Below are 16,093 nucleotides of genomic sequence, written 5' to 3' on the forward strand. Positions count from 1 at the left end.
ATAAGAAAATTATATGCTGAGTAAAAAATATTTACTTGAACAGAGTTGCTCGTGAGATCCTGACAGGGACGGTTGGTTTAAAGTGTTTGCTCCGTGCGCAGCTGGCGGCAGGCAGGACCGACGGCGGTTTGGGATAGTCAGTAGAAGCGAGTTTCGATTGAACTTGTCCGAACCAATCAAAAAAAGTGTAGAAAAAACCTATTGTGAAGGGCCTAGTGAATAATTGTGAAAATTGAAAAATATGGCCCAAATCGATTGCCGAAAAATGAAACATGGCGAAAAAATATGAAGCACGCTTCGAGTTCGGCTTGACTAGTGGAAGCATTGAATGTATGTGTGTTGAATCGTTAGACATTGGTCGTTGAAGTGTAGTCAGTACGTGAGAGAGAGAAGAGAGGCTAATCGTGAATGGCAGAATCATAGGCGAGTTGGCGAGGACGACGTTATGGTGGTGGTGTGCGCAGGTTTACTACAAGTCTCTTGCAAGCCGGAGAGCATTATCGCATGCTGTACTTGTGGTCGTTGCGGATAGTTGCAATTCCAAATGAATGATTGCATATGGTGAGCCCGTTCCATATTTTAGTCTTGATAAACGTATTTTTTTCAGCTAAATTGAGTATGCCCGATTCACACTAAATACTGGCTGATTACACATTCTTCTTCATATGAATTCGAATAGCTGAACTGATTGATTCCATTATTTCCATACAGTTTGAGCTTGTTTTGGGATGTTTGTACGTTTTGTACGTGAGAAAACGTTTAGGTTTCGTTTCTGTTATATTGGTATTGGTGTTTAATTTAATTTTTTGACCATACGAGTCTGTTTAGAGGTATTGGGGAAAAGAACAGGAAGTCTTGCACATCCAGCCGTCGGCGGCTTGCAGCTCGATTTTGTTGTTAGAGCGAGAGTAGAAAGGTTCCTCTTGAGCGAAGTGCAAAAGCATCAGTGGATTCAAATCGTGATAGGGGCTTTGGAAGACTGTGTGTGAGCTTTTTGCTAATAAAGTTCACAAGCCAATCACATGTTTATAATGAAACATTATTCCCATTATCATTGGGATGTACAGTGGGGGATGAGAGAGAAGAGTATCTTCAATGATTGATAGATAGAGGCATTCGTCGGGAAACGGTGATGGGCGGCGAAGAGGATAGGGAAAGCCATTATGTTGGTGTAAGCTAAGGGCAATATTGAGAAGAGCAGTTTTGAAAACTTGAATGTGTCGCTATGGTAGGAGAAAACGGGGAAAATTGCATGTATTCTTTTTATTCATTATCACAATGCTCGTTATCACAAATTAACTGTAATTTGAAATCGTTGGATAGAAGATCTTGTTTGGATCACTCAAAGGTTCCTTCTTCAGTTAAACAATCACTACTTTTTTTAATATTATATGAAATATTGTCTTGTTTTATTGTTTGACATCTAATGATTATGCCTAAAAGAATTTAAAGTTGAAAATATTATATTCTGAACTTTTTTACTCTGATTTTTCTGAATTCTGAACTTTTTAAAATGATTTTTTACTAGTTACTCTGATCACTTGGACTGTTAAATCATCATATTGAGGCCTGATTAAAAAACCGTTTACCTTTTATTCAAAGCCAAATTGTTAGTCAGCTTATTATATAAAATATCGAAAAACAAAATTCTTCGATGTTTTAAATGTTGTTTTTTTTTTGTTGTATTACAGGAATTATATTTTTATTATCCAAACTGAGTTGTTTCCACTATTTGCTATTAATTAAATTACGTAATTACTATATTCTACATTAAAGCTGCTTGGTGAATGTGCCAAAAGAGAAAAATGGCCAAGAGTCATGTAAAAGATAAATAATTATCAATCATGAGGTTTAAACTTAACTAAATATTCTTGGGTAGTTGTGTTTACTTATATGTTTGGTTGCTCTTTCTACATCATACAGTCAAATAGTACCATGTCGCTAAAAACCCTAACAAAACTTTACCATTTCAGATCTGTATCCTTTTGAAAATATTTCACAAAAATATTGTTTTCAGATTTTAATTATATTATGTACTAGCTGATTTTACCCGGCCTTGCTCGGGTTCACATAAAATATAAATCAAAATTAGTCGATTAAATTTTCAAAATTTATATCTTTTTTTTTTAACTTCAAATGATGTATTTTTTTTTTCTTACCTCCTCTCTAATAAAAATCTCTTGATTTTCACGATAGTTCTTTGTACTATGGATATATTCAAGTTTTATTTACTTTGAATTTTCTATATAGACTTCCGAATCTTGTCTAACTATGTAAAAAAAATTCACTTTTTATGTTTTTAATTGTATGTTTCCTTTTTAAGCTTTTTTATTTAACACTGTTTGATGAAACAAATAGTTTTTCTCAAATGTTGAAAGTCCACTTATAACTTTTTTAAGTCATCGACAACAAATCATCTTAACCGAAGTTACCATTATAATGTTATGAAAAAGATTTTATTTGACTTTTAATTCAATGTTTCTATTCTTGGACCCAATCATCCCATTAATTAAAGTGAAGAGTGATCAATTTTAAATTTTTGTATATCATTTGTTTGAATTCGCAGTACCAAAAGATTCTACAATAAGTCTTCTCAAAATTGGATGGTTGAATTGAATACATTGATAACAAAAAATAACTGGCCAATGAATTTGAAATGTAAAACTAAAAAATCTTAGATTCAATTATCCTATCAATTAAATATATTATCCTTCGTTTAAATTCCCCGACGGCTATCAAAGCGTTGAAATCGAATCCTTCAAATTTTACTCTGAATCTTATTATTTTTTCTTTCTCTATGAGGGATTCTAAAAATACGAAAACTGTTTGTTCTTGAAAGCTGTATTTTTTGAAAATCTGTTAAATAGTTGTTCAGCACTCAGTCCAAAAAGTTATTCAGTTGAAGAAGTCGATGCACTGTTTAGTTCAATGTATGTTCTTGTTGACTCTCGAAGCCCCCCAGCACTTTGAAAGCCACTTCAATTTTAGTCAATAAATACTTAACAGGCTTTTTGCACTTTTCAATCCAAAATGTAAGCTCATTATTGCATCCAAAAATCTCGTACCAATACCACGTGCTTTCAACAGTAGAATGTACAAAAAACACCCGCCAAAATTTTTTCTTTCAAATCTTTAATGCTGAGCAAGCTTTGATTTGCTTTCCAGTACACGTGAACTCTCTGGACGGTCGTTTCTAATGCCCAGCCCATGGTGATGGTGAAAATAACCCCGCCAAAGGAAACGAAAATCGGTCGACAAAATGGGTGCCATGACTTTTGATTCGTGGGAGAAAAAACAAAAGTTGTATGGGAGGGTCCCTTTTCTTAGGTGGGAGGGGCTCAACACTATTACTAAAACCTTACCATGGTCCAAACACATAACTGTACCAAATTTCAGGCTGATTGGTTAAGCGGTGTGGATTTGTATAAGGTGCATACAAACAAACAAACATATATAGTCCAACTCATCTTTATATATTAGATATATTATATTCGTTTATCACAATATTTCATACATTGTTATTTTATATATTACCTTTTATTTTGTAATTTTCCTTACTATCACCAAATCATTTCATATATTTTTAGAAGGAATGCATCTGGGGTTAATCCGAAGAAACCATTGCAAGCGGAGTGGGTTGCCAACCATTGTAGGTTTCTGCGGGTTGGATGCCTTCCTTCGACGAACCATCGGCCGTGGAAGCCCTAGAAGCAATTCGAAGGCCAAGCCACACAGACATAGGCAGGACCTTGCTACCGATGGGGGAACCATACATACATACATACAGTAAAAAATATTTACTTGAACAAAGGATAATTTTGAAATCGAAATTCGTTTCTCAAAATGAATAGGAACTTCAATAAATCAGATGCAAAAGTTTCAATGTAAATTTCAAATCTAGGACTGAAATAAAATAAGAAATAAAAATTCTAAAGAAAAACTCAGTTTTCCCGATTGGTCCAATTTTAATATTTTTTAATATAATATTAAATTTAATACAACTTAAGTTTTTTTTAATTGATTTTTTTTTAAATTGATGTTCGGGAAAAAGGTGTACCTCAATTTAACATTGTTATTACTCATACATATGCTTATAAAATAAACATTCTAGATTGCCATGTAAACTCAAGAAAAGTCAAAATTTCGAGTGGTTTGAAATGTTTTTCTTCACTTTCTTCGTATTTTTTTTCTTCATTTAGATCAGGGATGAGCAACACGCGGCCCTCGAGACATGTTTGTTAAAAAATATCAAAGATTTAAAGGCTCAAAGTTAATATTTTTAAATTTTCGTCGAAATTGCTGTTTTTTGCTGATTTGGAAAAAAACTATCATAACTTTTTTCTCAGAATTACAAATAACTTGCAGTCTTTAGGAAAGTTGATCATTGAGTCAATAAGTATTTGTATTTTACATGGTTGTCAAATAAGTACACAAATTGAATAATCAATATTTTACCTATTTTCAAAAATTATCTCAAAAACTTGAGCTTACAAAAATACTAATGGAAATTTAGGATTCAGCGCCTCTGAATAAGTCCAATTCAGTTCTGAGATTCCTTGCACCTTGCAAAAATGTAAATTTTGTTGACTTTTGTTATGTATGATGCTATTTTCAAAAATTTCATAGGCAAATCATGCAAAACATTGATTAAATTGAGCGATTTTACTTCAAAATAAGCCATCCACATCACCAGAGTCATAAGATTTCCATGATAGAAAGCTTATCAAAGAGAAATATAAATTATGAAATCTGTAAGAATTTTCCAGGATCGAAAATGTAAACTATAACTTTGACAAATCTGATGAAAAATCTGTGAAATTATGAATTTTTCATGATTTCAAAACCTTGTTCAACATCTCAATGCAATGCAATGATTTCATAAAAAATAACGTAAAACTCTGCAAACTATTACTACCCTAATTTTATTTTAATGAGGCCCGCCGGAAGAATTTCAAATTAAAAGTGGCCCGTTGTTTCAAAAGGTTGCTCATCTCTGATTTAGATCATGTGTGGCCAAGATTTTCACAAAAATACCCTTTGTTCGAATCTAGTGGACGGCAGAAATTGAATTTCTTTTTGAAAACTTTACACCATGCATCTGTCTGTGGGCTCATTTTGTACATGGAAGGAATCCATTTTTGCATATATTCAGGAGTCTTTGGGATAAACCCATGGTTAAGATAATTCCCGGTATTTACCCGGATATTGCCCGGATAAAATTCTGGAAAGTTTGTTAAAAAGTCTTTTATTTAATTTAATCAATCAAAAATATTTCTTAAAATAATCTAAAAGATTTGTAAAGGCAGTGTACCTTTTAATTTGGCAAGAGGATTTTAATTTATGAAAGTAGGAGATGTTTTTCTTTAGTCAGTACTGTAAATCTTCTTTTAATGACTATTTATTGATATTTACTGTAATTTGTTCAAATTTCGACAAGGCAAAGAAAAAGTTCTTCCATCCGTCGCAAAATCCGTAGAGAAATTGAAACTCGGCAGGATTAAATCTCATTATTAAACAAAAAACAGAAGATACAAATTGGGCTCATTTTTTTAAAGCAAGTCTTATCAATATTGTTTTTCTTTGGGAAATTGATATACAACTTAAAGGCTGTTGACGTGTTTCTATAAAAAAAAAATAAAATTTGAGGTGTTTGTCCTTAATTTCTTCTTGATTTTTAAATTGCTGAACTCTGCTTCGATTTTTTCGCATCTTGTGTCGAAAAATTTAGCATCATATGCCTAGATTTTGTCAAGTTAAAAAAAAAATGTCCTAATTTGCTTAGCCCGCAAAAATGCGGTAATAATTATGCAACGCTTACTCTAGGGGACCACATATTGAAGACTGAAATTAATCAATACATTATTTCACGGGGCCCCTTAGCTGTTATCTCTGATTAACTGATTATTGATTACGATTCTCTTGTTTCAATTTTCTTTTCTTGATTTCTAGAACTTGAATTGTTGATTAAAGTAACGTTAATTTTTTTCCATACTCGGGCCAGGGAGCCCGGGCCAATTTTCCCTCATGATTCAGTCTTGGCTAAAATATATTCATATACTTCAGTCGATAAAATTTCAATGCATTTTTATGTGCTTTTTGATAATTTCTGTTCAAAGATGACAAAGTGGCGTGCATTTGGAATACAGATTTACTCGTTTTAGCAAATTATTAAAAGTCTGAAAGATCCATTGACTATTTTTGACAAATTAGTTCTCATTTCACAGTTTGTAAATATCAGACAAAAAGAATTCTAAAAGTTTGTCTACTACCCTAGCCATTGCATACTTTAAAGCGCAATTTTCTAGTTTTTTGATAAATACTGTATTTCGGGTTCTTTTTAAACAGATAATTACTGGATGAACATTAGTTATTGAACAAATATTAGTAATTTCGTGATAACCAATGATCACGATCCATTCAGAAGAAAAATATATCTTTTTGGACTATAGAGATCAATTAAACTCTTAACATACATTTAGGAAAAATATTTCTTAAGAAAAGTTGAGAGTTTACTATTGCTTTGAAAATATGGCATTCTGGAGTTCACAGTTCACATTATACTCTAACGATTGACATTTTCGAATAAATATTTTTTTTATAGCTTTTTCATGTGGGAAAAATTTGAAGTGATAAAAAAAGATCATCAAATCACATTTTGTTAAATTTTTCAAACAAAGTTCAATAGCTCGAAAATAAAAAAAAAATGAGATTTGTTGAGATAACATCATTGTTGTTTTGTTCAATTTGGCACATTTTTTTAGAGCATTTGATATTTGTAAGACATTCAAGTTTCGAAACCAAGTCAGGGGGCCGACCTTTTTTTCGCGAATATTTAGGTTTTTCACTTATCCATGTTTACTTTTATAGATGTTCTGGAACAATTCTTCATTTTTAGAAGTTTCTTCAATTCAGTCAAAATACCTTCTTAAGAAGTAATAGAATACATTTTAATTCGAAGATGTGTCTCATAACAAATAATGTGCTAAAAACCCAGGTGTTCATTGGAAAATTCGAACAAATCCAATCATTTCAATTTCATTATTTGCATATTTAAAACGGCAACAGAAGGTTTTCCTAGATTATTGGATTTTATGGAAAATTTATTCCAAATTGCTACATGACTTATCTTCGTGAATGCTTTTTTTGTTGGAGACAACTGTTCAAAACAATGAACAAAAAACCATCAACTGAAGAGCCATTGTTGAAATAGCAATTGAGCGATTTTAATTGCTCTTCTATGACGCTGTCCATTTTTTTTGTTCTTGCTGTCTTGCACCTTACTTTGTTAGTTTTCCATTTCTTTCTCGCATCACCCATTCGAATAGTTTCTACTCTTGCACTAATTCTATTTCCTTCTTTTGTTCATCCACAGGTCAAAGGCAAGGATGGTCACTACTTCCTGGCAGGGATCATATCCTGGGGCATCGGATGTGCCGAAGCCAATCTGCCCGGTGTTTGCACAAGGATATCGAAATTTGTTCCGTGGATTTTGGACACCGTGATGTGATGAATGGCACGAGCCAAGCCGTCGCCGCGTGAATTGAAAAGGAAAGGACGATCGATCTACGAATGAATGGATATTTTCTACGCGGCTACGAGAATTGGGAAGTGGGAAAGTGTTCAATCAGTAAACGGAAAAGACTTGATTTTTTTTTATTTAGGACCGTGTACCGGAAATCGGTTAGACTGGAAAACAATTGGAGAGATTGTCAACGAAAAAGAAGAACCCTACATAGCTAAAGTTTTACACTGAGTCAGAAATAGTACTTCAACGAAAAAAGTGATGATTACTGAAACAAGAATAGCTAGAAGGAAACAGGTGGAATCGAAGCGAGTCAGAAATCCGAAAGAAAGAAAAAACAAATAATGCAAACACGAAAATTTATTATAGGTAATTCAACAGTGTATAAAAATAGTTTGCGAAACATTAGCTTAATAGCTAAGCACTGCCTTATTTTTTTTGTAAATAACATCTCTGTATCATATAGCCGGAACCAGAGCGTTGCGATGGTGTATATACTTTTATTTCCATTTACATGTACTAGCAGAAACCAGTTTGTTAACACGTTCCGTTGTTAATTTGTATTTAAATGCAAATAAATTCATTATTATAACATCTTTCCAAAGAATCAAATTTGCGTTCAAATTCCTTAGTGAATGTCCGAAATCACCCTTAAACATATCTTCGTATTGCTCTAGGAGAGTCATAAACCGATGCATATACTCCCAGCAGAATCCAAATGCCAACGATAAGTTTCACTGGGCAAAGAAAGAAAATAATTATTGAAAATGCTTCAGCAAGTTTAAATTACGAATAATACCACAAGAGAAAACTATCATCCAAAACATCCAGGGGCTTCTCTTTCCTTCCGTATTGATGAGGGTGAAAATTTTCGAGAAAACCGCAACGAAAAAAATTTCCTCCAATACAGCATAGAAGATAAATACTTTGACAAGGGTGATGTCGCCCTAAAAAAAAATCATATCAAATTACGGATCACAAACCATTGTTAGAACATTCATTTTCAGATTCAGGTGCTGAATTAGGATTTAGAGTTTCGATTAGATATTCAGAAAAATGATTGTTCGTCATTGAGTCGAACAATCGATTAGGCTCCTTGAAAGCATATTTTACCCTAAAAACGCCCACTACCAGCAGCATTCCCGGCACCATCTTTATGAGAGTTGTGATCAAGTGGTAGGGCATAAAATCAGCTATGAAAATGAAAAACAAAATCAGCAAAATGACATTTTTCTTGTTTCTACTGAACTTACCCAGATGACCGTAGAATTCACAAACCTGTGTGAGCGTATAACTATCGAAATACACCCGAAGATGGGAGTCGGACGGGGGTGGTGGTGGTGGTGGCGGAGGTGGTGGGGGTGGCTTTGGTGGCGCAGGCGGAGGTTTAGGAGGTTGAGGTTGGCCATCTGAGCCTGGACCGGGGATTTCACCTTCGGAACATTGGAGGTTCATCAATTTGAGCAGCTCAATCGTTTCCAGCGTATAGTAGAAACAGCTGGAGATCCACATAAAAGCGAAAAAATACCCAAACACTTTGTAGCAATCTTTGGTGCACATTTTTGTCTTTTTGCCCTCATTACAACAACGATCTAAACTTAAGTTTTTCCTGCCAGGCTATTTGTCAAAACAATCTTGTTTACAAAATTATTGAAATCTAGCATGCTTGAAGAGCTGCAGCTGACTACTAGAGCCATGACTCCCCTCCATTTATGGCAAAAAGTCCTCAGATCGTCCTGTCCAGTGAAACAGAGTGCAATATTTTACGTCTACTCCCCCCAAGCTGTGCGGAGAAAGATAAATAGCACTGCAATCAAGAGTGAGTTTGTCAACACATAAGTTAAGTGAGCGAGTCACATCAGCCGATGAAGAGAATTCCCTTCGCAGGAAAAATCTATTGCGCATTGTGTTGAGGAGAAATCTGAGAGCTAACACATTTTTTTGGCTCTTTTACGAGAAAAGACGCTGCTCTTGGAACCAGATGTGCTACTTGCCCTTGCCAGAGGCACCCTGTTTTTCAGGATTTGTCCTGATTTTTGAAAAAAAAGGTCTTTAATATGTATGGGCGAGTGGGGAATCATGGGCCACTTTTTTCCTTGTTCCATAACTTGTTTATTATAAAAGATAAAATTTATTTTTTTTTGTTTCGATTATAGTCGTTTTACCATCTTGATGGCATTCGCGACTTTATCAACGTTGCAGTTGGCGGATCGATATTGAAAAACTTATCCGGTACAACTGTGTTCGATGTTTACTCTTGGGCTCGAACTCGCGGACATCTGCTCAGGAGACAACAGACTTGCCAACTGAGCTATATCACAAGCCCATAAAAATAAAAGATAAAATGAAAATAAAAAATAGTATGGTTTTCTATATTTTCAAGGTATCATAAGGTGTTTTTTATAAGTTTTTAATGAGTCATTTTTCCCAAATTCTGACTGTTTGAAAAAAAGCAATTTTTTTTTTATTTTGAAAAATGGTGGGGAATCGTGGGCCACCTAATCCAAGTTTCCCTAATAGCATGCAAAGTTTATGAGTTGACCCAAACTGTGATTTCCTAATTCATTTCGTTATTTTAAAGCAATTTCAGATGATGAAATAAAAATGAGAGCTGTGTATGATCACATAGATTCTAAAACCTGGCTCGCGAACGTTTTGGCAAAATTTCTTATATAGGATGGACAAAATATTTTTTATAACTCTTCATTTGGCATAAGAAAACTTTACAGATAGGAAAAACGTATTTTAAGTTCTGAATGTGTATAAAAACATAAAAATATATGTGATTCAAGATTCCACACAAGCTATGATCTGCAAATTGGTTAAGTTTGTATGACTTATTTTTTATTTTTATTTACATAGTATTCCGTCTCACGACATAACTTGACGAACATAATTCCTAAAATTCACTCGGTTCATAGCAACCGTTCTCCAATTTCTCGGGCACCCCACGTTCGCCAGATCACGCTCCACTTGGTCTAACCACCTCGCTCGTTGCGCCCCCGCTCGTCTTGTTCCTACCGGATTCGTAGCGAACACCTGTTTTGCAGGACAGTCGTCCGGCATTCTCGCAACATGTCCTGCCCAGCGTATCCGGCCAGCCTTCACCACCTTCTGGATACTGGGTTCGCCGTAGAGGCGCGCGAGCTCGTGGTTCATCCTTTGCCTCCACACTCCGTTCTCCTGTACGCCGCCAAAGATGGTTCTTAACACTCGTCGCTCGAATACTCCGAGTGTACGCAGGTCCTCCTCGAGCAATATCCATGTCTCGTGCCCGTAGAGAACAACCGGTCTAATAAGCGTCGTATACAGGTTACACTTCGTGCGAGGGCTAAGTCTTCTCGACCGCAGTTGCTTGTGGAGTCCATAGTAGGCACGACTTCCGCAGATAATTCGCCTCCGGATCTCACGGCTGGTGTCATTGTCTGCGGTCACCAGTGAGCCAAGATAGACAAAATCTTCGACTTTCTCCAGCTCGTTGCCGTCGATCGTGACCTTGTTATTACTGGACAAGCGGGTTCGGTCGGTCTCGGATCCGCAGGCCAGCATGTACTTCGTCTTGGACGTATTAATCATCAACCCAATCCTTCCTGCTTCGCGTTTCAGTTTGCGGTAGATCTCCTCCACCGCCGCAGATGATCTGCCGACTATATCAATGTCATCGGCAAAGCAGATAAGTTGACTGGATCTGTTGAAAATCGTGCCCCGCATTTCGCCCACCGCTCGTCGAATAACACCTTCTAGCGCCACGTTGAACATCATGCAGGATAGACCATCACCTTGTCGAAGCCCCCTGCGCGATTCGAATGAACTCGACAATTCACCCGAAATCCGCACACAGCACTGCGTTCCATCCATCGTCGCCTTGATCAGTCTGATCAGCTTCCCGGAAAAGCCGTTCTCGTCCATGATTTTCCATAGCTCGTTACGGTCGATCGTGTCGTATGCGGCTTTGAAGTCGATGAATAGATGGTGTGTAGGGACTTGGTGTTCTCGGCATTTTTGGAGGATTTGCCGTAATGTGAATATCTGGTCCGTCGTAGACCGTCCCTCCATGAAGCCGGCCTGATGACTTCCCACGAATCTGTTTGCTTGTGGCGTTAGGCGGCGGAGTAGGATTCGGGACAACACTTTGTAGGCGGCATTGAGGACAGTGATCGCTCGGTAGTTCTCACAGTCCAATTTGTCGCCCTTCTTGTAGATGGGGCATATTACCCCCTCCTTCCACTCCTCCGGTAGCTGTTCTATGTCCCAGATCCGGATTATCAACCGATGTAGGCAATCGGCCAACCTGTCCGGGCCCATTTTGATGAGTTCAGCTGCGATGCCATCCTTCCCAGCCGACTTGTTTCTATTCAGCTGGCGAATGGCTTCCTTAACTTCACTCATCGTTGGGAGTGGCTCCTCTTCGTCGTTGGCTACGACGGCGATGTACCTTCCCCCACCGTCTTGATCTCCTGCATGTGCGCCGTTCAGGTGTTCATCGAAGTGCTGCTTCCACCTTTTGATCACCTCACGATTGTCCGTCAGGATACCCCCGTCCTTATCCCGGCACATTTCGGCTTGCGGCACGAAGCCTTTGCGGGATGCGTTGAGTTTCTGATAGAACTTTCGTGTTTCTTGGGAACGATGCAGCTGCTCCAGCTCCTCGAGCTCCTCCTCCTCCAGGCGACGCTTTTTCTCCTGGAAAAGTCAAACTCGCTGCCTCTTCCGCTGTCGGTGATATTCCACATTTCGACGGGTGCCTCTCTGCACTACTGCCCGCGCGGCATTCTCTTCGTCCATCACCCTCCTACACTCCTCGTCGAACCAGTCGTTCCGTCGAGATCGCTCCACATAACCGATGACGTTCTCCGCAGCACTGTTGATGGTTGTTTTGATGGTATCCCAACAGTCCTCGAGAGGGGCTTCGTCAAACTCGCCCTCTGCCGGCAGCGCTGCTTCGACCGATTGCGCGTAGTCTGCCGCGACTTCAGGTTGCTTCAGTCGCGCGATATTTAACCGAGGCGGGGGCCGGTTTCGCGTGTTGTTTACTACGGAGAGTTTTGGGCGCATCTTCACCTAACCAGATAATGGTCTGACTCGATGTGGGCGCCCCGACAGAATCTGACGTCGATGATGTCCGAGAAGTGCCGGCTGTCGATCAAAACGTTGTCGATCTGTGGTTGAGTTTGGTACGGTGATCTCCAGGTGTACTTGTGTGGGAAGCGGTGCTGAAAAAAGGTACTACGTACGGCCATTCGTTTGGAGGCGGCGAAATCAATAAGTCTGAGGCCGTTTTCGTTGGTCAGCTGGTGCGCACTGAACCTTCTAATTGTCGGTTTGAATTCCTCCTCCTGGCCGACCTGAACATTGGAATCCCCGATGACGATCTTGATATCCTGTTTTGGGCAACGGTCGTATTCACGCTCCAGCTGCGCGTAAAATTAGTCTTTGTCGTGACCGGTACTTCCGAGGTGAGGGCTGTGCACGTTGATGATGCTGATGTTGAAGAACCGCCCCTTGATTCTCAACCGGCACATTCGTGAGTTGATTGGCCACCACCCGATCACGCGCTTTTGCATCTTTCCCATCACTATAAAAGCTGTTCCAAGCTCGTGTGTGTTGCCGCAGCTCTGGTAGATGGCACGACCATCTGGGTACGTTCGTACCGTGGAGCCCTTCCAGCATACCTCCTGCAGCGCTACGATGTCGAATTTGCGGCTCTTCAATTCGTTGGAGAGCACGTGGGTACTGCCCACAAAATTTAGAGATCGGCAGTTCCATGTTCCAAGTTTCCAATCGCTAGTTCCTTTTCGTCGCGTGGGTCTTTGCCGATTTCCATCCGAAGTTTGTTGTTCGTTGTTCGTTGCTTATGTTTTTTGTAGTCACGGGCTCGCAAGGCCCGCAGCTAACCCCACTATCTCGCAGGAGGACCGTCGTGATTTTGCTGTTTTAGGTCTCGGACACCACCAGGACGTTGTTGCACTCCGCACGCCGCCCCTGACATGGAGAACAGACGCGTACGAAGCCCCCTAACTCAGTCTGCATGCGACCAAAGCATCCACCGGGGTTGGGTACCCGATCTCCGCTAAGGTTGCTCGCACCCCAGCTAGCACCACGGGGAGGTAGAGAATCGGAGTTGCAGACAAGAGGTGATATGACCACTACCCGAAGGTTGGGTGTATGGGGTCTCGAGTTGCAAATTATCTACCGTTCACTAGCCAAACCCAAAATTATTTTAATTAAAATTAATTTCTTATTAAATAAAATTCCAAGATTATTCAAAAGCGAACTATTTTTCATGGCACTTGAGCTTTTAGATTTTATGGAGTCTCAACGTCATTTGAAGGTTTTAAGGTTGAAGGAGCTAGGCTTTAGAAAAAAAAATAGGAGAACAAATCAGTACAAAAGTAAAAATGTCATTTTGTAGGGTTTTTATTGCACTTTAGGGAAAAAATACATACAAATCATTCGACAGCTTTTCGGATGAATTTTCGAACTTTTTTTGTGATACCACCTATCATTTTCTGCACAGTACTGCTGATAGCCTCATTCGCCATCTTGTTCAACCACTTTTCCATTTGACCGGGTTTTTTCATGGTTCTGCCAAATTTCTTCGGTTAGCCCTTAACTATTGCCCAATAATTATCGATGGGACGAAAATCCGGACTGTTTGGTGGATTGATACTTTTTTCAACAAAATCGATCTTGTTCACCTTACACCACTTAACGACATCCCGGCTGTAGTGGCAGCTTGCCAGGTCCAGCCAAAACTTCACCGGACCTTTGTGGGACCGAATGAATAGCAAAAACCTCTTCTGGAGACATTCTTCTTAGTAAAAATTTCCATTCATTGTGTCCCCAGTGATGAAAATCTTAGTCTTCTTCCCACAACTACAGATCCCTTGCCAAATCATCAACTTACGAGCAAATTTATCTGCGAAAACAAACTTGAATCTACCCGCAACATTCCCTTCACGCTTCGCAAGGTAAAATTTGTTACCGGGTATTCGTCCAAAATCCATTTTGACGTAAGTTTCGTCGTCCATCAAAATGCATTCGTTGTACTTGGTCAACACTTTCTCGTACAACTTCCTTGGTTTTGGCAACCAGGTTTTGTTTCAGCGTCCTGTTGGGGTGTTTGCTTGCATGATACGACCGCAAGCCTTCTCGCAAACAAATTCGTCCAGCTGTACTGTGGTTCGTCTTGAACTTTTTCGCCAAATCACGCAAGGAGATTCCAAGATTATTGTGAACTGATCGAATTACCTTTGCTTGCAGCTTCCGGTCATATGTTCCACTTTTACGCCTGGTTTGATTTGCTCGATCCACCGTAAGGGTCTCCCGGTAACGTTGCAGCACCGAATTTACAGTCGATTTCGGATATTTCAGGAATTTCGCGATCTTTACCCCTGACCACGTCGGTTGCTCTACGTGAGTGTGTAGAATTTTCTCTCGCCTTTCGCGTTCTATCGTCGATAACTTTTGACTGACTGCTTCAATCTTGATGAAATTTTCACCACTAAGTAAACAAACCATCCGGATCAAAACACTGTCAATAGATTCGCGATGTGACAATTAGGGGCGCTGCAGTAAATTAAAAGATGCGACCAGATTCCATGTGAAACAGACTTTAAAAATACCAAAATGAGCGTGGCGACGAACGTGTTAAGCGTCAACAGAGCAGTCAAGACTTATACCAAAATTTTTATTTTTAAATAAAAAAGAAGCAAGCAATGTCCACATTTTTTTCACCGATAAGCTGAAGGTATTGCCTCGTCATTAGTCATTTAAACCTAACCTAAAACAACAAATTTATGCTAGTTCATGAGCTCGTAAGCAGTACCGAGGCAATGAGATGATGATTTCTGATGAACGACAGAACTTATAAAAAAACTATATTTCAAACAAATTTCAGCGATTGAATAACATGTCTACTCGTGGCACGGTCCCTAGTATATTAAAGTTGATATTTGCTTATTGAATGGAATCCAGAAAAACGTCGGAGAAGAAACCCACCCAGAAACTTGTGGCGGCGAAGCCTAGCCGCCAAAATACGAACTTTCGACGAGAGTCTTGACTGGAACCAAGTGAAGACGCTTGCTCCGGATCATCAACAGTGGCGGTCTTTTACCACGGCTCCATGCACCGGAGGATTGGCGCGGGAACATTAAGTAAGTTAAGTAAGTGTTGATATGCCAATTACGTTGAAATATCGAAAGCTCATGATATGAGTAACGGCTGAATTGTGTGTGTGTGTTTGCTTTCATCAGTTGAGTCGGTGTCTTTATGGTCAACGCGAGAAGGTTCAAACCAGCTGAGCTCGATAACGTTGCTTAGACGTCCTTGCGGCGGTCACTAAGTATTCAAGACGCTGACTATCTGGCTTTTTTTGTGGAGTTTGGGTAAGGTTTGTGCCGAATTCAGTGGAGCTTGACGGAACTTGGTCAGCACCAAATGTATCAAGCATCTTCTGTGGTAACAAATTAAATCTGCAAAAAAAAACGGGTAGAATCGAAGCGAGTCAGAAATTTAAAAAAAACAAATAATTCAAATACGGAGATTTATTACAATAAATTAGTGTTAAAA

General features: G+C 38.8%; 2 protein-coding genes across 2 annotated transcripts in view; one reads left to right on the forward strand and one right to left on the reverse strand.

Annotated features, from left to right (window-relative positions):
* Window positions 1-8,134, forward strand: part of LOC129758233 (serine proteinase stubble) — a 617,997-nt gene extending 609,863 nt beyond the window's left edge. The window contains exon 15 of the mRNA XM_055755703.1: window positions 7,373-8,134. Coding sequence (XP_055611678.1) covers window positions 7,373-7,507 — 135 coding nt within the window. The 3' untranslated portion in view covers window positions 7,508-8,134. The remainder of the gene's footprint in view (window positions 1-7,372) is intronic.
* LOC129758235 (uncharacterized) lies at window positions 7,950-9,130 on the reverse strand. Its single transcript, XM_055755705.1, has 4 exons — window positions 8,776-9,130; window positions 8,636-8,715; window positions 8,322-8,469; window positions 7,950-8,259 (listed from the first exon to the last, which is right to left on the reverse strand). Exons 1-4 carry the CDS (start codon window positions 9,080-9,082, stop codon window positions 8,174-8,176), a joined length of 621 nt encoding a protein of 206 aa, XP_055611680.1. The 5' UTR covers window positions 9,083-9,130; the 3' UTR covers window positions 7,950-8,173.
* Between the last annotated feature and the right edge of the window lie 6,963 nt (window positions 9,131-16,093).

Source organism: Uranotaenia lowii, chromosome 3 (genome assembly GCF_029784155.1).
Source record: "Uranotaenia lowii strain MFRU-FL chromosome 3, ASM2978415v1, whole genome shotgun sequence".
In the NCBI taxonomy this organism is placed as follows: Eukaryota; Metazoa; Arthropoda; class Insecta; order Diptera; family Culicidae; genus Uranotaenia; species Uranotaenia lowii.

What these genes read in the sequence shown, in the direction of transcription:
- LOC129758235 (XM_055755705.1), bottom strand. Translation starts at nt 9,082, where the DNA reads ATGTGCACCAAAGATTGCTACAAAGTGTTTGGGTATTTTTTCGCTTTT. An exon ending in TGAATTCTACGGTCATCTGG is followed by an intron (nt 8,716 to 8,775) that starts GTAAGTTCAGTA and finishes TCATTTTCATAG; the next exon opens with CTGATTTTATGCCCTACCAC. An exon ending in GATGATAGTTTTCTCTTGTG is followed by an intron (nt 8,260 to 8,321) that starts GTATTATTCGTA and finishes TTCTTTGCCCAG; the next exon opens with TGAAACTTATCGTTGGCATT.